This window comes from Maylandia zebra, linkage group LG7 (assembly GCF_041146795.1).
Source record: "Maylandia zebra isolate NMK-2024a linkage group LG7, Mzebra_GT3a, whole genome shotgun sequence".
In the NCBI taxonomy this organism is placed as follows: Eukaryota; Metazoa; Chordata; class Actinopteri; order Cichliformes; family Cichlidae; genus Maylandia; species Maylandia zebra.
In genome coordinates, this window is record NC_135173.1 from 58,198,627 (window position 1) to 58,221,566 (window position 22,940).

The following is a 22,940-nucleotide window of genomic DNA, read 5'->3' on the forward strand; positions in this document are numbered from 1 at the left end:
TTGGAGTTTTCTCTCTACCATTGCAAGCTGTTTACCTTACATTATAAAGCCCATTGAGGTGATTGTTGGCATGATTTGGCACATTATAAATCAAATTAAACTGAACTGAATATCACAGCAAACCAAAAGAGAAAACTACTCATTAGGTAGTTCAAACAACAAAATACATAATAAGAAAGAAAGGTCAGGATAGGTAAAACCAATGCGTATGGTGATTTTGACAATTTAAATTTAAATAAAAACAGGTGGAAACTGCCTAAACTGTGTAGAGAACTACAGTCCCTGAACATCAGACTTTTAACTATGTGGTGTCATTATTTCAACCATCAGCAATACAAAAGCCTGACTCTGTAGGTCTGTTAAATACTCCTGACCTATCACAAACTCAAAACAAAACAAAAAAAATCCCCATAGTGATGTAATTCAGTGTTAAACATTTTCCTGTTCACTTTTTTTAAAAATTTATTTGTCATATCCTAAAGGTTTTCCAAATGTAGTCACTAATTGTGCAAACGCAGTAGTCATTCAGTTTGCATCTCAGTATCTCTTGTATCAGTTTGAACCACATGACAAGTGTTCTGATCCTACAACAACCATGATTTCCACAATGCTTTGCAAACACTTTATTACACAAATAACAGTTACTGAAAATAGTACTCTTGCAGCAGAACCAGTGTGTCACAACTAATATTACAGCATTCACATGTAAAACATGGCACCGTGTTAGGAAATCAAACATTATGATATACTGAGGATAAATACAAAAAGAAGTGGTGCAGACTACATAAAAAAGGAAAAAAGAGTAACTGTAACTAAACCTCAGAATCCTGAACAAACTTGAATATTTTGAATAAACAGAAGTCTTCCTCCACTATCTTTGAGCTTCCAGTATGTGCATGAAGTGTGTTCAGTGAATTTTCCTTAATTAATACACATTAATTTGGACTTCACTTGTTCCGCACTGCTGCCATCAGACTGAATATGTCTTTATTGATTTTTACATATAAATGCTTTTATTGATTAAGTCAGAACACCCAGTTGGTTTAGGCTGCTGGGTAGAACAAGACAAAACAAAACCATATATATTTTGTGTATATATATATTTATAAGCTGGGTTTAGCGTTATTGAAACTTGAGAAGTGGTTCTTCTAAAGCAGGGGTAGGGAACTCCAGGCCTCGAGAGGCCTGCAGGTTTTAGATGTCCTTGATCCAACACAGCTGACTTAAATAGCTAAATTACCTCCTCAACATTTCTTGAAGTTCTCCATAGGCCTGGTAATGACCTAATCATTTGAGTCCGGTGTCGTGACCCAGGGTGAGATCTAAAACCTGCAGGACACCGGCTCTCGAGGACTAACGTTCCCTACCCCTGTTCTAAAGAATGATTAGTGCACAGAGATTCAGGTATATATGAATTTATACACTATAAAATTTTCTGAAGGGAAATAAAATCACTATGATACAAGCTCTACTGGCAGCAATTTTCATCCCATGGTATGTGTTGTTATGGCACGTGATTAAAACAAAAGGCAAGACAGATGCAAAGAGGCACAGGATCATGTGTAAAAAAAAAAAAAAAAACTGATCCAACTTAAGATTAAGTGAAAAATTGAAATGATAATGAAACGGTGTAAAATCATTGTGTTTAAGGGTAGAAGTAACCATATGTCAACCACTAACATGGTGACGATAACAGTGTTTGCGTCGTCCACTACATTTCCTTTTCAATGCAACAAGCACAATGACCAGCAAAAGTGGCAGTAAGTAGGTTACCATATAGATAACACAATAACTGAAACTGCAAACAAGATCAGATGTTTTAAATTTGGGAAACTTTCCCAGAGAAAGCAATCTTTTATGAACAAGTAATTTATTAAGTGATATTATCAAATCATAATATAGTGACCAACAGATTGAATAAACTGATTAGAGAGGCTGGCTGTGTGATTGGCTGCAAACTGGACACATTTGAAGCATTGGTTCAGGTTGTCACCATTGTCCATTATGGATAATCCTGACCAATCACTGCACCAGCTACTCTAACAAACAGATTTAGCTCTGCTGCTACAAAAACAGATATAGGAAATCTTTTATATGCCATCTCCCTCTATAACACTATATATGTCTGACCATACATTATTATAATTATAGTTAGTCATTTCAGTGGCTGTAAAAAAAAAAAGAATTTCCCAAATACAGGATTAAAACATTTTTTTCTCATCAAATCTCATATGCAGTGGGTTTCACCACACAAGCAATTTTTATTCAAGTGAGTGTGATATTTAAATGCATCTTGTGCAGTCTCTGTCTGGTCTTGCATATTATTACAAACATTTCATCAACTGTTGTTGTGATTTGGTGCTGTATAAATAAAACTGAAAAAAATGAATTGACAATATTTCTCTATTTCACACTTCAAATCAAACAATATCACATGAAATGCCACTTTTGCTAAAAACTTGACAAACAGAAAAATGACAGAATTCATCAGAGTATTTTTTCGCCATGAACAGCAAGAATATAGCTGGCGAGGAAGCCAAGTCCATAATGACTAGAGTGAGAGCTACATTATGGTGCAGGACAGTTGGAGGCTGATTAATCACCATCAAGATGAATCCTTTGTTAATAAAACAAAGGGAATGCATGTTAAAAAAAAAACAAAACAAAAACACTGACTTTGAAGGCAGACAGCAATCTAACATCAGCCTTTAACAGCTAATGGGGAAACGATCTCATTCTTTTAACAGATTTGCATTGTTATTTTAAGGCCAAAACCAACTCCAGATTTTTCAAAAATATTGTTAACAATCTCAGTAAAAGCAGGTTTGATTTGGGGAAATGAAATGAGTGACACTGTGACATGAGTAGATTATGCCAGAAAAGACTGTATGAATACCATAGCTGAATTAAATAAATAACTTATCAAAATATTTTTACATACAATAACACACACACACACATTGGCAGCTGGTACAACAGTTACACATGTGATGAATAACTACATCAGCGATTTTAGCAGAAGGTTGGTGGAAGGTTTGCAGTTGGCCCCAGAACATCTAAGAGGAGGACTGAGGCGGCGGCAGAGCAGAGTATTCCTCATTTTCAGAGTCACTGCTGTCCTCATCATTTCTCTCTTGGTCACTGCCTTCAGTACTCAGCTGGTCAAAGCCCTGACGACTATAACCCTTATGGGATGGAAAGAAGTTTCCCAGATTCAGACTGCCCACTGCTTTACCTAGTAAAGGTTAAATACCAGAGAGGAGGAAATGAAGATGTCAATATGACGATAAAAATCTACAGATTTAAGAGAAATAATTCTCAACTTAGAATGATGGCTTCAGTTTGCACACTGGCAGTGCATTATATTGAGGATATTCATTCATCCCTGTGTAAAGCTATGGTCAATAAGATGATGACATAAGAGAGGCTCTATTTTCATTTTCTGAAATGTTTTCTAGCCTGGTCATGCCTTCAACAGACACTAATGAAGATGAATGAACACTGCTTTAGACATAATGTGGTAAAGGAAGGGGCAGAAGAGGGTTAAATGTTAAAAGTTTGTACATATGACTGACATTTTACAATATTTTTCCTTAATAATGGTTTAGTATCAAAACATTTTTTTTTAAAGAAGACAAAAGAGAAGAAAGAAGGAAGAGTGATAACCTAAATTTGTGTTGGTTACAAGTAAATGGGTCTTAGCTAAAACAAAGTCAATAAATGATCTTCTCTCATAGCCTGTCGGTACTGCAAAACTATTGTTTTTTTGTGACAGCTGAACTTTACAGTATGAGCATACTACTGGAAATCCAGCTGAATATATTCGGTAGTTAGTATATCTGACAAATGAAAAAAATACATGAAGTATCTTAAACCTTATATTAAATAAAAACGAAGTCTGGTATTTATTAAATATTTAATGTAATGTAAACAACATACCCCTTATTTTTCCCAAAATGCCTCTCACCGAGCTGGGTTCAGATTTGACCTCATGTTGATCTGCAAATGTTCAACAGTATTACCTTTAATGTTCATTGACTGTTAAGATAACCAAAGACAAGAGAGGAAACAGAGCAGAACAATGTGCACTGACTATAGCAAGAAGACAATGCAGTCAACAGTAGTTAAAATGGCCTAATTTCTATCTCATTTGTTGTTCAATATTAAAAACGAATGGATTTTCTGCACAGACTCCCATGGGTGTTTTCATACATACTTTTTTTCCTCCAGGAAATGAAGACTCCTATGGAGATCACAACAACCAGAGGAATGAGCAGCAGGGTGGTGATGATGACTGGGAGTACACGCTCTCCTTTGTTAAGCTTAGCTGGACTCTTCCTCTCTTTGTCTGCCTCTAACTGTGGTTGAGTTTTTTGGACCACAGTTTGCTTCTCTTGGATGGCTGCGGTCTTTGAGGTGTCTTGCTTTACCTTAGTTTGGACAACGGCGTCCATTTCTATAGTGAGAGACATATTCTAGTTATCAGTGTTCCTTTTACACCAGTTCTGTAAAGCCTCAAAGATCCCAGCAACCACAACTGATAAGTGTGTGGCTGTAGCTCTGGAGGTAGAGCAGGTCACCTACTGATCAGAAGGTTGGTGGTTCAATCCCAAGCTCCTCCAGTCTGCATGCCAAGTATCCTTGGGCAAGATACTAACCCCAAGTTGCTCTCCGATGCATCCATCGGAGTGTGAATGTGGTTAGACAGCACTCAGTTTGGAGACAGTGCTTGTGAGAATGGGTGTAATTGGGTAAATGTGAGAGAGTAGAAAAGCACTATATAAGAATCAATCCAATAACAAAGGTATTTTTATCACAAGCAATTGTGTCACCAGTCAACTGTGACGACCTTATGATACGTTACTTCCTTTGTGATGCCAGCTGAAGCAAACCTTTGATTCCTAGGTCTAGGCTGCTGGGGGCTTCCGATGACGAGTGTTTCTTATTCACTCATTTGTTTCACTCACAATGTGCTTACTGTTAGGAATAAAATGATTAAGTAAAGCTGTTTTTGTGATTTATATACATTTTGCAATTGTGACCATTAAGAGTTGGCACTCCATGTAATAAGGGTCAAAAGCATCAATTCAGTGCTATGATTGAATTGAATATTAGTTATTATTAATCTCTGGCTTTCTTCCACAGTTTTTCTTTGTTCCTCCTCATTCTTCCTCTCACCACCACGCAGATGGCTGCCTCTCCTCTTTAAAAAAAAGGGAGTTTTTCCTTTCCACTATTGCCAAAGTGCTTGCTCAAAGCGGGTCATCTGATTGCTGGGGTTTTCTCAGTAGGATACAATAATCTATTAACTGGTCTGTCTGATCATTATATGATTTTAACTGTTAGGAAATTGACTAAAAAACAACTGCAGTATTTTAGTACAAACAACCCTGGCCATGTAAAGACATTTAATCCCAAGTCTGAAACTGTAAAACTTGAACAGGAGTTTGCAAATTGCAATTGGGATCATCTTATAAAAATAGATGATTAAATTTGATAAATTAGCTTTTTCAAAGCAAGCAGATGATTGGTTTGAGTCGTATCTTCTTCAAAAGAGAGCAGAGTGAGGGTTGATAAAGGAAAGTCATCCATGTTGGAAAATAGAATGGGTATTCCTCAAGGATCTGTTCTTGGCCCATTGCTGTTTAGTTTGTTTAGGTGATGACTGGCGTCTTACTACTGGCAACGGCTCTATTCATCAGACTATCCTACCTGGAAGACGGCAGAAACCCATACACAAGCCGAGATAAGAGATGGACACACGACAACTTCCATCTAATGGACATGATACAAGACTAAATCTATCTGTGGATGAAAATTGCCTGATACAGATACGTGCTTAACAGGACCACAGAGAAAGACTGCTACGTGTGCTCACACATAAAGAGCACATCAAAATACCTAACCATATATGGGAAACACGCTGGAACATGTGCACTAATTCTGATCTCTGATCACACCTTCAGAATGACTTGTGTAAACTGCACATCAACATCAACATCCTCATCCAGGAAGGAACGCTCTCAGAATTGCTGTAATGCAACATCGAGTAGCACTGGACATGATCCTGGCTGAGAAAAGGGAATTGTGCGTCTTATTCAACACCGTGTGCTGGACCTTCATACCAGATAATGTACATTCTTTAAACATGGCTTCAGATGCCATAGAGACTGTTGATCGGCGTTGGACTTTTCCTGATTTTATTTTATTTTATTTCATTTCATTTTGTTTTGTTTTATTTTATTTGTTTTATTTTGTTTTGCTTTTCTTTACTTGTATTATACCTTGTTTAAAGGCTGTAATCCCATAGATGATAAGTTTATTACTCACAGCATATGCAGATGTACCCGAACCGATGAAGATCATGAAGTCTTTCTTTTCCTATTTGTAATATGAAGATGAAGTGCAACTAATGATGTAATAACTGTAAATGTGAAAGACAAGTAGTTACTTACTGATGACTAGTACATTTCATTCTCTGTTCAACAGGTGGGAATGTCAAGAGATTTTTGTTTTTACATAATTTGATCAGCTTCATGAAATGTGTTTTTCTTGTTTACTAAGCAATCTAAATGTCTATGTGACTTTTCACCTAATAACTTCTATGATGAACTTATCCAGCTACCGAACCACTTCCTGTTTTTAGAGAACAGATGTAGAAAAGGGAAATAACCCGTTGCTTTGAGTCTGTGCAAAGACCTGACAGGAAACTGCAGGTTTGCAGAGCGTGCTTTTTCAGAAGTGAAGCTATAATCTTAAGTGTGTATGCGCTGATTCTGTTGATTCTGAGTGATGTTGTTATTTTTACACACACATACACATACACACACACACACACACACACAGACATGTATAAAATAAAGTACGCAGGCAGTTGCGGCGCGCAATTCGCAGGGTGCGTTCGTTGCTGCCCACGCGTGTAAAAACGACTGCAGTGTTTGTGTTTTCTAACTCAGGTGTCTAAGCTGAAGAATTACAGGGTGATTTAAAGAAATCCCCTATCAAAATGCTTTGCCTGCCAGTTGTCCAAAAGCAGTGCTGGGACTAACACGTTATTAACTTCATCATTATTGTGGTAACGAGCACGGTAACTAGTTATTATACTAAAATCAGGAACGCGTTAGTCGTTACTGGGATTTAGATAGGGTCATTGTTCATTACTTTGTGTGGTGGCTATGCGGAGCTTCCACAGATTCAGTAACATTAGCAAGTGGTGGAGGCCAGCAGGTGGATGAGGGAAAGGGGACGCAGGAGGAGCAGAGACCTGAGGCGGCCGCGGGGCCGAGTGTGAACTGAACTTCAGGTAAGAAGTTATGACCTGCAGTCTCTCTGGGTCAGATATAAACCAAGTTTAGGTGGAGTTTATTTTCGTTATGCTGACTTTTTCCGTACGGCGTACTAGCTAGCATGCCGGAGTTTCTATACAGCTCATTTTGTTCATAAGGTTAATTATTAGAGTTGCCAATCGTACCGTAAAAAACAGAATCGTCTCGTATTCAGAGAAAATATTACGCGTTTCGTTTTGAGGTGAAAAGGAGCACGGTTTGTCCCGTACTTTAGCTACAATAAAAAAGACACAAAGCTGGAGCTGCACAGCTGCCTCTTCTCCTCTCATTCTCTCCCCTCCCTCTCCCGTTTCTACTTCAGTCACGAAACTGACCAATGATCAGCTGATCGGCTTTTCTCTCTTGTTTGTTTATCTCCTACTTTGCGCTAGAAAGAGGAAACCAGCGGATGTCGCGCTAAACAACAGCAGCACGTTTAAGCTTGATTTTTTATGCAATTTTTGCAAAGCTATATGTGGAAGGAAACTGTGACCTAGGCCAAGCTGATGGCATAAGATGTAAGTACAGCTCATCCGGTTTCATATGCAAAAAAAAAAAAATTGCGCTAGCTCACGTGGTTGCAGTGCTACCGGGATTTAAAAATAGTTACGCAAAATGGAGCATGTCCGCTCCGACCGGCTTTAAAGGGTTAATGTATAAATAGGCTGGCCCCAGAGTGTCTTAATAGATACACACAAAGACAAGATATAGTAATTGTATTACTAGGAGCATGGTGAACAGCAACTGCAAGATATCATATTGCAGATCTAAATTTGTTCTTTCAGCATTTTCAATAGAGGCTTGCCATCTGTTGAACACACTTCCAACCAGTGATGGGAATAACGGTGTTACAAGTAACGGCGTAACGAGTAATCTAACTAATTACTATTCCTATCGTTACAACGCCGTCACAGTTACTAACAAGAAAATGCAGTCTGTTACTATTTTTCAACAAACAGACGGTTGAAGCTGTGTTCAGCTTACCGCATCTTATATCAGCTGCACGGAAGTAGCTGACTATGCAAGTAATCTGGACGCTACAGCTTTAACCATCTGCGCGCGCTCCCGCGGACGATAATCACGATCACTGTCTAGCACAACACCTGGAACTCAGGGGGCAAAACAATCGCATAAGTGCTCTTGTTTGACTGAGGAAGAATAAAGTAGTCGTGGTAAGCCAATCACATGACCACTTAAAGACAAAGCAAGAAGATGATATATACCAGTTTTTAAATTGTGTTGATAGGCCACGAGTCGTGATAAACAATATATACGCGGCGTTTTTTCCTCAATAGTTTCGTCACGTTTACTGTCTAAGGACAGTGCTAGCAAGCACTCTCTGCTTATGACAAAACAAAAACCAAAAAAACAGGGGAAGTTTTAGGAGTGACGGCGAGAGAGAGAGAGAGAGAGAGAGAGAGCAGAAAAAGAGAGAGAGTGAGTTTTATTTGTGATGTTTAGCATGTTTGGAGTGTGTAGTTAATGTGTTGTCTTGCGTAGTTAGTGTGTAGTGTTGTGGATAGTTTTGTGTTGTGTTGTGGATAGTTTTGTGTTGTGTTGTGGATAGTTTTGTGTTGTGTTGTGGATAGTTTTGTGTTGTGTTGTGGATAGTTTTGTGTCGTGTGTCAGAACAATGAGGCGAGTGCTGTCTCCAGGTAGAAAAAGGAGTGATACACCTGCTGCTGTCAAACCTGCACCTGCGATGTCTTCTTTATTATAGTGGACAGAAATTATTTTTTTGGGAGTGGCACAAATAATTTGTGTGACATCTTATTGAATGCAGAACAGCTGATTGTTCTGTAAATAGTTTGAAATGGTTATTTAAAAAAATCAAGGTAAAAGGTAAATGGATGCAATAATGGATAACTTTGTTGTTTGCAACACTTGTGCATAGGATTTTAAAATTGACAATTTATACTTGCATTTAAGGTTATGAAATATGATTCATTAAACATGTTCGTGGTTGTTAGAGTATAACCTTTATAAAAATATAACCTTTTCTACTCTGATTTTATGTTTTTTGTCTGATTTTAGATCAATTGTGTTAATACAGTATGTCAAAATGAAAACATAACTGTAAATTCAGACATGTGAGGTTGTGCTGACAAGGATGATACCAAACTAGGCAAAGTAAATAGTTTTTAAAGGTAAAATGTGGAGGGAAAACCAAAAGTAGTTCAAAATGGCCAATTATACCCTGGACCCAGAGGGTTAAACGTTTTTTTTAAAGTAACACAATAGTTACTTTTCAAGTAATTAATTACTTTTAGAATATTGTAACTAAGTTACTAACTCAGTTACTTTTTTGAAGAAGTAGTAACTATAATTAATTACTTTTTCAAAGTAACTTGCCCAACACTGCTTCCAACTACGTAATGATTTTTGTTATTGCTTTTGTTGTTTTTTCATTTATTGTCTATTAATTGTAGTTGTATTTATGATGTATTTTGGTTTTATGAAAATATATGTTTTATTGTAAAATGTATGTATTGTGATTGTAAGACCAACAAGGGACAATGGTTGTTACTAGGATAGCAATAGCTATAAACTTGTGTGTGTTACATCAGTTTCATGTTTTGTACTTGGACTATGTTAAACTGCACAGTCCTTTTTAAAGAAATAAAACAATAAAAGCCACAAATACCATTCTGGTGTAATATAAATAGAATTGAACTGGATTGAAAAATTCCTTGATTCCTTAAAAAAATCCTTGCCATATATATAAATATTTCAGGTCTAAAAAATGGTATATAGCTGTTGAAAGAAAGAGGGGCATCCTAGTTAATGGAAAACGCAAGACATAGGTGAAGGAAAGCGATTTCACAGTTTTTCTGTGATTGCCTTGTAGCCTTCCCTGACAATTTCACTATTTGGAATTCTTAAACTTCCTTTCTTGTAAGTGTGATGGATATCACCTTAACACTGTTTCAGAATGTCCAAAAGCAGTCATGTCATGCTGTGGAATTCTTCAAAGGTTGTAGCAATGGTACATGGTGACCTTAATCTGACATTAATATTCAAAAATATCCCATATAGGCAATGAATTTTGTATTCTGAATGCGATTATAGGCAGCATGGTGGCACGGTGGTTAGCACTGTTGCTGCACAGCAAGAAGGTCCTGAGTTCAACTCTTTCTGTGTGGAATTTGCATTTTCTCCCCGTGTTTGTATGGGGAGCGTGAATGGTTGTCTGTTTCTGTGTGTTAGCCCTGCAACAGACTGGCGACCTGTCCGCGGTGTACCCCGCCTCTCGCCCTATGACAGCTGGGATAGGCTCCAGCGCCCCCCGCGACCCTAAAAAGGATAAGTGGAAGCGAATGGATGGATGGATGGATGGATGAATAAATGAGATTATATACCTTAGAAGACATTATGCTTTGCGCTAAGGCAATGCAGATGGATTGGTTCGTATATAGTGCTTTTCTACTCTGAGCTCCACTCAAAGAGAGAGCAACCTGGGGTTAATATCTTGCCAAAGGATATTTGGCATGCAGACTGGAGCAGACTAGGATTGAACCACCAACCTTCAGGTTAGTCGGTGACCTGCTCAACCACCTGAGCTTACAGCCACCCCCCTTAAGTGCCATCTATACACTATGATTGTGATATGTGAGCGAGTGATATGATTCACTCGTTGCACATTGCTTGCATTGGTTGCTAGTACACATTCCAGTTTCCTATGCCAAAAGTGTCAGTCAACATTTTCCTTTGATCTCATTAGGTCGCAATTTAAGTGGTTGCCTCAAAGTTAGGAAACTTTTAATTTGAAACCTTTTTCTTTTCAAATCACTATTTATTCCATCAGGCATCACTAGAAGTCACATCTTAAATGTCTGTGACTCACTGTTATGAATAGCTGCCTGCCCCTTATGGATTCAAAGATTATGTACCTGCTGCCTCCAGGTATCCAATTACTGACCTTCAAGTTCTTGAACTTCAATTCCAGCTTTCTTGACAGAATGATGCAACTCTTGAAAATAAAAGGTAATAATTAAAACAAAAAAAAAAATTGAGGTATACAACCTAGTACTACTGTTCATCTGCAAAGCCAACAAAGAAGCAACCATAATTCAAGTCTTATAAGTCCAAAATAAATTAATCAATCAAAATTGGACTTAATACCCAAACATACTGTATGATAGATTTTGCTAGAACAATTAAAAGTTGGCAGCATTATTTTGATGAAGATAAACTTACTCTCTGTTGTAAACTTGTAGACGGATTTGCTGCTGGCATCCCCAACAAAAACACTGCCATCCCTAGTTTCAGCTATATCGTGAGGCATTTTGAACTCCTGCAATTGAAAGAGAAATACAAGTCACTTAAATTCTAGACAACATAATGACCCACCATTAAACTTCTTAGTAGTTTAAGGTGGGTCACATTATTGTGTGGTCCACACAGTAATGTGTGAACCACACACATTACTGTGTGGTTCAGAATGTACGCAATACTTTGGACAACTGCAAACAGATTTAGCTAAAATTTTGTTAACACTGGGATGACGGAAACTCAAGAGTTTTCTATTGCAGGAAAAGCATTAACTTAAACTCTTATCATGGTAATAGAAGCTGAACTGAATCTGCTCATTTCCAGGTTTTCTTCAACAAACTGACTCTTGTTCACTCTTTCAATGATATTGTGGCCCGGGGCATTGTTGGAGGCAGAGTGGTTCAAGGTTAGGTGTGTTCACGGGGATGTTCACTGTAGTATCCTACAGTGCCATTGCTTATTAAATTTAAGGGCAAAATGCATAGAGTGAAAGCTGCAGTTGGTTCGCACTTATTGCATTTCCTGATTCCGGGAACTGGCCCGGGTTTAATAACCTGTTGGGCCATTATGTGACAATGCGACCATGACAGTGTAGTGTCTGCACTGTCCTGGTCCTAGGTCATTTGACCCAGTGTTTTAAGTTTTCTTGTGTTTTGATTTTGTATTGTTATTTATGTTTAGCTCCACTTTATTACTCTTGAGTTTATTCTGTAGTGTCTACGTGGTTTTGTTTAGCTTTTTGATTATAGATTGCCTCTTTTGTCTTTGCCCTTTATGTCTCTCTCTGTGTGTCAGTCTTTGTATATTTTGTCTGAGTTCTTGTGTCTGGTTTCCCTTCCCTTCTCATGTTTCATTCTATCGTCCCCCTGCTTGTGATGTTTATCAATGTTTCCCCAGTCTGTCATGTTTCTCTCGTCTCCTCTCACACTCCCTCGTGCTCTTTCGTGTTCCTTTGCTTCCTCTCGTCTGCCTCTCCTTCACTCCCGTGTCATGTTCCTCAGTTTCCTGTTTTGTCATGCAGGCCTTATGTCAAGAGATTTTTGTTTTTATATAATTTGATCAGCTTCATGAAATGTGTTTTTCTGTTTTTTAAGCAATCTACATGTCTATGTGACTTTTCACCTAATAACTTTGTGATGAACTTATTCAGCTACTAAAACCACTTCCCGTTTTTAGAGAACAGATGTAGAAAAGGGAAATAACCCGAAGCTATAATCTTAAGTGTGCATGTGCTGATTCTGTTGATTCTGAGTGACGTTATTTTTACACACACACACACACACACACACACACACACACACACACACACACACACACACACACACACACACACACACACACACACACAAGACCTATAAATAAAGAATGCAGGCAGTGGCCAGCCGCAGATCTCAGAAGTGACTGCCCACGCGTGTAAAGACGAGTGCAGTCTTTGTGTTTTCTAACTCAGGTGTTTTAGCTGAAGAATTACAGGGTGATTTAAAGAAATCCCCTGTCACCTTACATTTACATGTTTGGTGTGTCTAGTTTTACTTGCCCTGTGGTGTCATGTTAATTCTTGTCAGCTGTGTCCCCCGTGTGTTCTCACTTTTCTCATTAGCCTTCTGTGTATTTACAGTGGCTTGCAAAAGTATTCGGCCCCGTTGAACTTTTCCACATTTTGTCACATTACAGCCACAAACGCGAATAAATTTTAATGGAATTCCACATGAAAGACCAACACAAAGTGGTGTACATGTGAGAAGTGGAACGAAAATCATACATGATTCCAAACATTTTTTACACATAAATAACTGCAAAGTGGGGTGTGCGTAATTATTCAGCCCCTGTGGTCTGAGTCCAGTCAGTTGCCCATAGACATTGCCTGATGAGTACTAATGACTAAATAGAGTGCACCTGTGTGTAATCTAATGTCAGTACAAATACAGCTGCTCTGTGACGGCCTCAGAGGTTGTCTAAGAGAATATTGGGAGCAACAACACCATGAAGTCCAAAGAACACACCAGACAGGTCAGGGATAAAGTTATTGAGAAATTTAAAGCCGCCTTAGGCTACAAAAAGATTTCCCAAGCCTTGAACATCCCACTGAGCACTGTTCAAGCGATCACTCAGAAACGGAAGAAGTATGGCACAACTGTAAACTTACCAAGACAAGGCCGTCCACTTAAACTTACAGGCCGAACAAGGAGAGCGCATCAGAAATGCAGCCAAGAGGCCCATGGTGACTTTGGACGAGCTGCAGAGATCTACAGCTCAGGTGGGGGAATCACCTGAACAACTATTAGTCGTGCACTGCACAAAGTTGGCCTTTATGGAAGAGTGGCAAGAAGAAAGCCATTGTTAACAGAAAACCATAAGAAGTCCCATTTGTCCCAAACTAACACTGCACATCACTCTGAACACACCATCCCCACTGTCAAATATGGTGTGGCAGCATCATGCTCTGGGGGTGCTTCTCTTCAGCAGGGGCAGGGAAGCTGGTCAGAGTTGATGGGAAGATGGATGGAGCCAAATACAGGGCAATCTTGAAAGAAAACCTCTTGGAGTCTGCAAAAGACTTGAGACTGGGGTGGAGGTTCACCTTCCAGCAGGACAACGACCCTAAACATAAAGCCAGGGCAACAATGGAATGGTTTAAAACAAAACACATCCATGTGTTAGAACGGCCCAGTCAAAGTCCAGATCTAAATCCAATCGAGAATCTGTGGCAAGATCTGAAAACTGCTGTTCACAAACGCTGTCCATCTAATCTGACTGAGCTGGAGCTGTTTAGCAAAGAAGAATGGGCAAAGATTTCAGTCTCTAGATGTGCAAAGCTGGTACAGACATACCCTAAAAGACTGGCAGCTGTAACTGCAGCAAAAGGTGGTTCTACAAAGTATTGACTAAGGGGGCTGAATAATTACACACATCCCACTTTTCAGTTATTTATTTGTAAAAAATGTTTGGAATCATGTATGATTTTCGTTCCACTTCTCACGTGTACACCACTTTGTGTTGGTCTTTCACGTGGAATTCCAATAAAACTGATTCATGTTTGTGGCTGCAATGTGACAAAATGTGGAAAAGTTCAAGGGGGCCGAATACTTTTGCAAGCCACAAATGCAGAGTTGTCCGAAACCAACTCCGGGGAAGAGTAGGATGATTCACCCCACGGAAGATTTCCACTAGAGCAGGCTTGTGACGACACCCTACACCTGAGCTTTTGACCAAGGGATTGAAATTGATGGTAACTTTGTGCGCCCTGAAGCCATGTAGACACATGTTTTGTATTAAATAATTTATCGAGTAAGTCGTGACACTCGCATATGGGTAATGACAAAACTTGGGGGCGAATAATGGCAGGATTTTATTGGCCAGGCATCCAGGTGAATTTGTGCCGGTGGTGTGCATCCTGCCTGGAGCGTCAGATAGTTAAAAATCCCGCCATTCCAAAACCCCCTTTGCTCTCGTTACTATTGATGGAGGTCATGTTCAAGTGCACTTGCATGGACCTCATTGGGCCATTTCACTGGAGTGCATGCGGCTTTGTATTAGTTCTGATGGATTATGCAACACGATGTCCTGAGGCCGTGCAGTTGCTCTTTCAGGTAATCTCCTGAGTTGGTATCCCGAAAGAGATCTTGACTGAACAGGGCACACAGGGCACATGTCTTGCACACTAAAGGAGCTGTAGGAATTACTGGGCATTAAATCTGTTTGGACCAGTGCCTACCACCTTCAGACTGACAGGTTGGTGGAGCGGCTGAATAAAATTTTAAAGTTGGACTTGATTAAGGAAAACTGGGAGGAAGGTCCAAGCCCAGCGAAAAATGAGAAATTCAATACGTCCTGGACCTGAGAGCAAAGCTACACAATCTGGGGAGGTTATGATGGGAGAATTTGCTCCATGTCTAGGAATTTCAGCAGCGCCTGTACAACCTAAGGGCTAACGTTTTCACCAGGAGATAAAGTGCTTGTGTTACTCTCATCTTCTAGCTTGAAATTACTCACCAATTGGCTACATGAAGGGTCCTTCCTTCATGTCACACAGCGACATGGAAAATATGTTTCACTCCTTTTTGCAGCGGCCTTCTTGATGTCAGATCTGTAGCATGATGTCTTGATAGCTCAAAATGCACTAAAATATTTTTAGACAATGTTCCCTAATCACTTTGACCATTCACCATAATTGCCTTCCAGCAACTGCCTACACTTCCCACAAAAACATAAATCAAGTTGAAGGAATACTTGGGAGAGAAGAACCAGAGGCACAGGTACAAGGGGACATAGAAATAGAAGTACTTCCACAGAGATCTTAAAATAGCAGACGCAGGCAGGCTTTTGATTTCAATAGACCTGTTATTAGAACATTTTGGGGGGGAAAGAACCTTTGATTGTATTAAAAAGTGTTTTTACCTTTTTGTTAGGGCTAAAGGTGTCCAAAATATCCTTGGTTGAATAATCTATAACAAAACCTCTAATTGGAACTGGACGAGATAGCGATTCCCCATTTACTGCAAAAATCAAGCCATCTTCACATAGAAGAAAGACAGACACACGCACACGCACACACACACACACACACACACACACACACACACACACACACACACACACACACACACACACACACACACACACACACACAAATTGTTAAGCATGTATACATGTAAAGCAGGAAGAGAGTTGTTGAGTAATAAAATAAATAAAAAGAACTCTTAAAATGAATGCATCTTGGATATTAGTTCCGAGTACGCATAAAGCTTGTAAACACCGGATCTACATATTTTTGCTAGAGGATGTCATTGTGACCTAACACAACAAAGGATGAACATTGATTAACATTAAAAAAAAATAATAATATTGAGGACACCACTTAGACTGAAAAGTAAAAAAAAAACTGCAGAAGGTATGCACAAAAATATATTTTACAATAGCTTATTGCAGTAAGCAGCAAGAAAACAAGCTTAAGAGGAAACAATACGACTACTGACTTCTACTGAGTATTCAGTAAACTTACCCCCAGTAGGGCTGTAGGAGATAGCAAACACTTCCCCTCCAAATTCATCTTTTTTAATTTCCTTGACAAACTCTCCAGTTTCTGCTATAAAGCACTGGATGCGTCCATTCTCTCTATCTGCCACACAAATTTCCTTTTTATCAGGAAGTAACACCAGGCTGTGGGGAATATGAAAAGGTATTCGCCTTCTCCTGTCTGATGAGCCTATAGTCCAAAAAATAAGACAAGGTTAAAATAATGTAAATTGTGTCTGGAGACACTATGGTAGCAGTAATCTCTTAACCTTCTGGATCTATTTATGTTAGTTTCATAAATCAAGAAACAGCAATGTTTGCAAATACAGCTTTGCATTTGAAATTGATACATGTATACTCCACAGCTAACACAAGTATAACTAATTAAAATCTCCACAAAAACTTGTGTGGCAGAATAATAAAGAAATTATATTTTATGAGATGTCACCTTAGTGTCTAATACTTCTTACTACTTGTATGGTTTAAGCATTGTAGCAAATAGGCTAATATCCAAGCTTTGCAGAGTGTGTGTGTGTGTGTGTGTGTGTGTGTGTGTGTGTGTGTGTGTGTGTGTGTGTGTGTGTGTGTGTGTGTGTGTGGCTGGTGAGATACCTGCACCCCACTCAGACAGGTATTTGCCATCAGCAGAGAACTTAATTATCCTGGCATTACAGTAACCATCAGAGACAAAGATGTTCCCACTTTCAGTGTCAACTGCCACATCAGTGGGCTGGCAGAAATGGTTGTTGTCACTCCCTGGTATAAAGGCCTCTCCTAATGCCATCAAGGTTTTGTCTTTGCCATCACTGCTAACTTTTAACACCTGATGAGTATACAAAGTGAAGCATCTTAAACTTTCCCTTTTGCATTTGTGGTCATTTAAACTAAGTTAATTGATACAACATCCGCTTTAAATACGTAATCCTCAAACCTTATTCTTATAGGTAATATACAATTTCAAAATGTCTCCATCTTTTAATTTATTGGCAAATATGAAGTGCAATCTATACACACTCATTGAGAATGCACCTTACAAAAACAGCAGCTTACCTGATGAAGAGCCACATCAGTCACCCAGTAATTATTCTCTTTGTCTGCTGTTATTCCATGAGGCAAAAAAAACCTGCAACATCAGAGAAATGCTTCATTATAAGACAATTATGACTGTGTTTGAGATGCCTGGTTGTCGGCACTCTAATTCACACACAAAAAAACAATAACAAAAAAACACAAAAGCTCTGTATCACTTACATGTTTCTGCCAGAAGCCTTCAAGATACTGCCCTTGGATGGATCCACAACTAAAATGGCAGACTGCTGAATTGGTCCTAGGGACCTCTGCTGGTATCTTGCCTGATTGTTAAAAGAGCTGGAAAACAAAAAACAAACAAAGAAAAAAAAACATGAATGTCTTTTTGCATTTTTATAAAAACAATGTGTGGTGATTTTTCTAGACGTCAAATGCAACAAAAAGTATTTTTGTTTAATAAGTAAATTGTCATCCACATCACATTATACAAAAAAGTGATTAGAGCTGACTTCTATTATGCACTTTTTTTGTGTTATCTCATACTTATCCTTTCATCCTACAATCTACTGGTAAAAATCACTTTTTCAGCTTCCTTTCCTCCTATTCTTCATTTCTTAGACATGACTGGTAACTGGCATCCTATTAGACTAAAAAAGGTTGCGGTCTGAGGAGACACTAAATGCTTTTCTTAACTATAATAGTAATTTTTTGAACCATCAAGACTAAAACTTATTTGGATTTTTTTGTTATACAATTAATAAAAATTTAATCGCTAATACGAGATCTGTGTTCTTTGCCAGTAAGGTGAAGGCATTACATTAGACTGAGAGTACACAACAATACTGAGAGGGTTTTTTTGGTGTTCTTTTGGTTGAAAAAGCTGTTTAAGAGAAGAATGGTTATAACTTAAGTAAAATAAACTTACTCTGCTCCCCAGTGGTGGTCACCTCTGTGAAAAATGACCAAGTTAGAATCTGAGTCAAGAGCAAGTCCTGACACCTGTCCTAGCTGAAGTGAACTCTGTGGCCAAGCTGAAACTTGCTCAAAATGGTAGTCTATAACAAACACACACACACACACACACACACACACACACACACACACACACACACACACACACACACGTTAAGGTATGCTCAACACAGTGTCAAAAGGTGGTACCTGGTATCTGATGATAATAAATAAATGTACACAGTGTGGTAAAGTGCACATACAATATATCAATAACAAAACTAGTGCACTGTATTTGCAGACTGGATACAAATCAGTGATTATTCTGGGCTATGACACTCAAGAATTAAATTGGGATTTATGTTTCAACCGTCAATGATAATTAAGAGCTTTGTGTAATCATAGAAAGAAAAGCGCACATGTTTGCATTACCAAATTAGCTGCATCAGATTCCCAGTATCTAGTTGGTATGACTTGTTTCATTCATGCTTCAGAATCATTTTCAGTTGCAGTTATTTATGATTCAGTGGTACTACCCTAGTAGTACCACTGAATTATGAATTATGTTACACATGACATTATGTTTTTTCATATTGTGAAATGTGATGCTAAACAAACTGAGGTAGACTAACTGTTATTTGCTGTACTGTGATGGCTTTAAAGTAAATAACACTGTTGAATTGCACAGAGGCCATCCAGTAAAATATTAGCATAAGCAGTAAATCAGCCAACAATTTGTAAAACATCAGCTGACATCTGGTTGAATTCAGGTGTGTAAATCTACAAAGAGCAGCAGGTCAGCTGATCACAGCCTGTACACTAAGAAAATCCACTGGAGCTCTCAATAAAAATTATTCTGAGTTGTGATTTTTTTTCCCCCATAATGAGCCATTACAACTGATTTCAGGATTCCCCCACCTAAATCCTACTTTAACCCCTGACTGTACTTGTTTTCGTGTTTAATGGCAAAGTCACCCTCTACAACAGCGGTCCCCAACCTTTTTTGCGCCATGGACCAGTTTATGCCCGACAATATTTTCACGGACCGGCCTTTAAGGTGTCGCGGATAAATACAACAAAATAAAACTAGTACCGATACCGAAAAAAAGAAGATTTATTCATAACACACGTGAAAAGACCCAGGAAAACCGAGTTAACGAAGAAAAAAAAAACCAGATAACAAAATAATGCTAAAAACCAATAAAAACACTGAAAACCATACATTTCACACCCGAGTCTTACTCTTGCGGCCCGGTACCAAATGACTCACGGACCGGTACCAGTCTGTGGCCCGGGGGTTGGCGACCGCTGCTCTACAATGTAGGCAACAGAAAAAAGATACATGCATATTTACATACTTCAAATTTATGTAAGTGACTGTGCATTGGGCTTGTAATGCTTTTTTCAAGGTGTAAGAAACGTACACTTGCCTGAATGCAGACTGCACTGGAACTAGTGCCTACACTACAATTTAAACATCATTACATTGTTATCCTTAGCTTAAATTCAATTCAAATTTTTTAATTCAATTTTATTTATATAGCTACAAATCACAACAATAGTTGCCTCAAGGTGCTTTATATAGTAAGGTAAAGACCCTACAATAATACAAAAAGCTTCATATTCTTATAGTATTTGTGTGTGTGAGAGTGTGTGTGTGTGGAGAGAGCGAGAGAGCAAGACAAAGAGAGAGAGAGTGCAAAGTGTTAGAACTTACCCTGATCCACAGTTTCTAGTTTATTTGTATCCAGCACAACTGCGTAGTCACGATCATCTTTATGAGAGAAAAAAACCAAAATATGGTAACTAAATATGGTAGTTATACAATTCATTTTAAAAAGACAATGGGCCACAGATGGAAAGAATTGCGAAAAATGACTAAAAATCTTAAATTAGCATAGATTTTATTCTACAAAAAACAACAAATGCTAAGTTAACAATTTGGATTAGAGATGGTTAGCATGAACAATATTTGATGTCGCTGTACCTGTGGATTGTCCCAGATGCATCACAGAATTCATATGGCTTGGACTGACATTAATGGGTACATTTGCCTCAGGGGGAATATGTTGGAACAGCTCTTCAGAACCCATCTCCATGCAGTTCATGTAAGGGATAGCATGTCTGCTTTCCATGTAATACATTATATAGAAGTTGCACATTTCATCATCAGAAGTACCGCTGTATTAAAAAAAGATAGATACCTGGTATTGATTTCTCGCCTAGTTAGTATATGCAAATAATGTTTGTGTAAATAGTTTTATGTTGTAAGTGTAACATTAAGACCTTGTCTACAAACTTCTCAACATAGAGTACTATATTTCAGCAGCTATCCCTCTATAAATTAGCAATAATCACTGACAATTGAGGACTAGCATATTTATTTTAAATGACTAACTGTCACAGTTGGACACAATTTATTAATATCAACTACCAGCACAAGAAATACAAGATCCTTATCGGGGTCACAGGCCGGCACGAGCCTATCCCAGCTAACATTGCGCAAAAGGCAGGACAGTACAGGGCACTTAGAACTAGCCTTTTTTAATCATCTTACAATTTGTAAATGTCAGATGAAATCAAAACTAAAATGTGAAAGAAATAAGATGGTTGCATCTTAAGAGCTTTAGTCCATGTTAAGAAATTAGCATTACTGGGCCTTCATTCATTTCAATAAGGCAAGTGCAATTACTGGGCAATCGTGGCTCAAGAGTTGGGAGTTCGCCTTGTAATCGGAAGGCTGCCGGTTCGAGCCCCGGCTCGGACAGTCTCGGTCGTTGTGTCCTTGGGCAAGACACTTCACCCATTGCCTACTGGTGGTGGTCAGAGGGCCCGGTGGCGCCAGTGTCCGGCAGCCTCGCCTCTGTCAGTGCGCCCCAGGGTGGCTGTTGGCTACAATGTAGCTTGCCATCACCAGTGTGTGAATGTGTGTGTGTGGATGACTGGTTATGTAAAGCGCTTTGGGGTCCTTAGGGACTAGTAAAGCGCTATATAAATACAGGCCATTTACCATTTTACCATATACTAGCTGGCCTTACGGGCCAGGCACATACAAAAAACCCACATTCTAGATACATTCTTATGTGGAAAGGCAGGGCAGACTTTGGTACGAGACATTTTTTTAAATTAAGATCAATACAATTTTAGCACAGTGCTTTTTTAAATCTTAATGCTTGGAAGCTTAATGCTTGGTTTCTTTATGCCTTCAGTGCATACCATATTGAGAAAAACAGTAAATGGATATAAGTCTAATACTTTTTCACTAAGGTTACATTAGGTTGAAGAACTCACCCAATGTAAGTTTTTGAGGTTTTACCCTCACCAGTGAACACACATCTGGCAGCAAGGGTATCACCATATTTCACAGTCACCTGCTTGTTAGCAGGATAGAAAGCCTAAAGAGAAAAAAATCAGTCAGTGGTGAGCAAAGAGAAAACTAAACTGTACTTGAAAAGAAACAGACAACGTGGGCAAGAAAGAGAGAAAGCATTAAAGAGAAAGAAAGAGAAGACCTGCTTTTACATTAGGTTTCTTGCAGTTTTTGTACCTAGGACAATTTTTTAGTTCTTTGTTAAGGTATTTAAAATTGCTGTATACATTATTCAGGCCTAAAAAGGCACCTACTTACAGTGCCTAGACGCTAGAGTTGTGTCTTGACGTAACAGATTAATCTCTTCATCAAATCAAATCAAATCAAATCACTTTTATTGTCACATCACATGTGCAGGCACACTGGCACAGCACATGCGAGTGAAATTCTTGTGTGCGAGCCCCACAAGCAACAGAGATGTGCAAACACAACAACACAAACGAGCAAAATACAAGAATGGCCAACCTGAAACTAATAAATATATGTACAATATATAATAGTGTATGCATTTCTGGATGTGTATACTAAATATTTTCCTACGTGTGTGTGTGTGTGTGTGTGTGTGTGTGTGTGTGTGTGTGTGTGTATAAAGATTTTTACAAATTAAATAGTAAAAAAAAAAATAATAAAATAATAATAATAATAATAATAATAATAATAATAATAATAAAATATATAAAATATACAGAGTTGAATATGTGCAAAACAAGTGGCATTTATATACAGTGTGGAGTGCATAATGTTGAAGTTCCAGTAGTGAAGCTGAGGTGTCTATGACGTGTTCAGCAGTCTGATGGCCTGATGGAAAAAGCTGTCTCTCAGTCTGCTGGTACGGGACCGGATGCTGCAGAACCTCCTTCCTGATGGAAGCAGTCTGAACAGTTTATGGCTGGGGTGACTGGAGTCCTTGATGATCCTCCCCGCTTTCCTCAGGCACCGCTTCCTGTAGATGTCTTGGAGGGAGGGAAGCTCACCTC

General features: G+C 38.6%; 1 protein-coding gene across 4 annotated transcripts in view; it reads right to left on the reverse strand.

The window, feature by feature from the left end:
• Positions 1 to 608: 608 nt before the first annotated feature.
• The window catches only part of pam (peptidylglycine alpha-amidating monooxygenase), a 59,111-nt gene continuing 36,779 nt past the window's right edge, over positions 609 to 22,940 (reverse strand). For all 4 annotated transcript variants that reach the window (XM_076886779.1, XM_076886777.1, XM_076886780.1 and 1 more), the window contains exons 12-25: positions 21,885 to 21,988; positions 20,581 to 20,774; positions 20,311 to 20,367; positions 18,568 to 18,697; positions 17,865 to 17,981; positions 17,664 to 17,736; positions 17,226 to 17,436; positions 16,600 to 16,803; positions 15,996 to 16,111; positions 11,523 to 11,619; positions 11,245 to 11,295; positions 4,217 to 4,456; positions 3,940 to 3,999; positions 609 to 3,235 (exon numbers count right to left, since the gene is read on the reverse strand). In XM_076886779.1, coding sequence (XP_076742894.1) covers positions 3,057 to 3,235; positions 3,940 to 3,999; positions 4,217 to 4,456; positions 11,245 to 11,295; positions 11,523 to 11,619; positions 15,996 to 16,111; positions 16,600 to 16,803; positions 17,226 to 17,436; positions 17,664 to 17,736; positions 17,865 to 17,981; positions 18,568 to 18,697; positions 20,311 to 20,367; positions 20,581 to 20,774; positions 21,885 to 21,988 — 1,833 coding nt within the window. In that variant the 3' untranslated portion in view covers positions 609 to 3,056. The remainder of the gene's footprint in view (positions 3,236 to 3,939; positions 4,000 to 4,216; positions 4,457 to 11,244; positions 11,296 to 11,522; positions 11,620 to 15,995; positions 16,112 to 16,599; positions 16,804 to 17,225; positions 17,437 to 17,663; positions 17,737 to 17,864; positions 17,982 to 18,567; positions 18,698 to 20,310; positions 20,368 to 20,580; positions 20,775 to 21,884; positions 21,989 to 22,940) is intronic.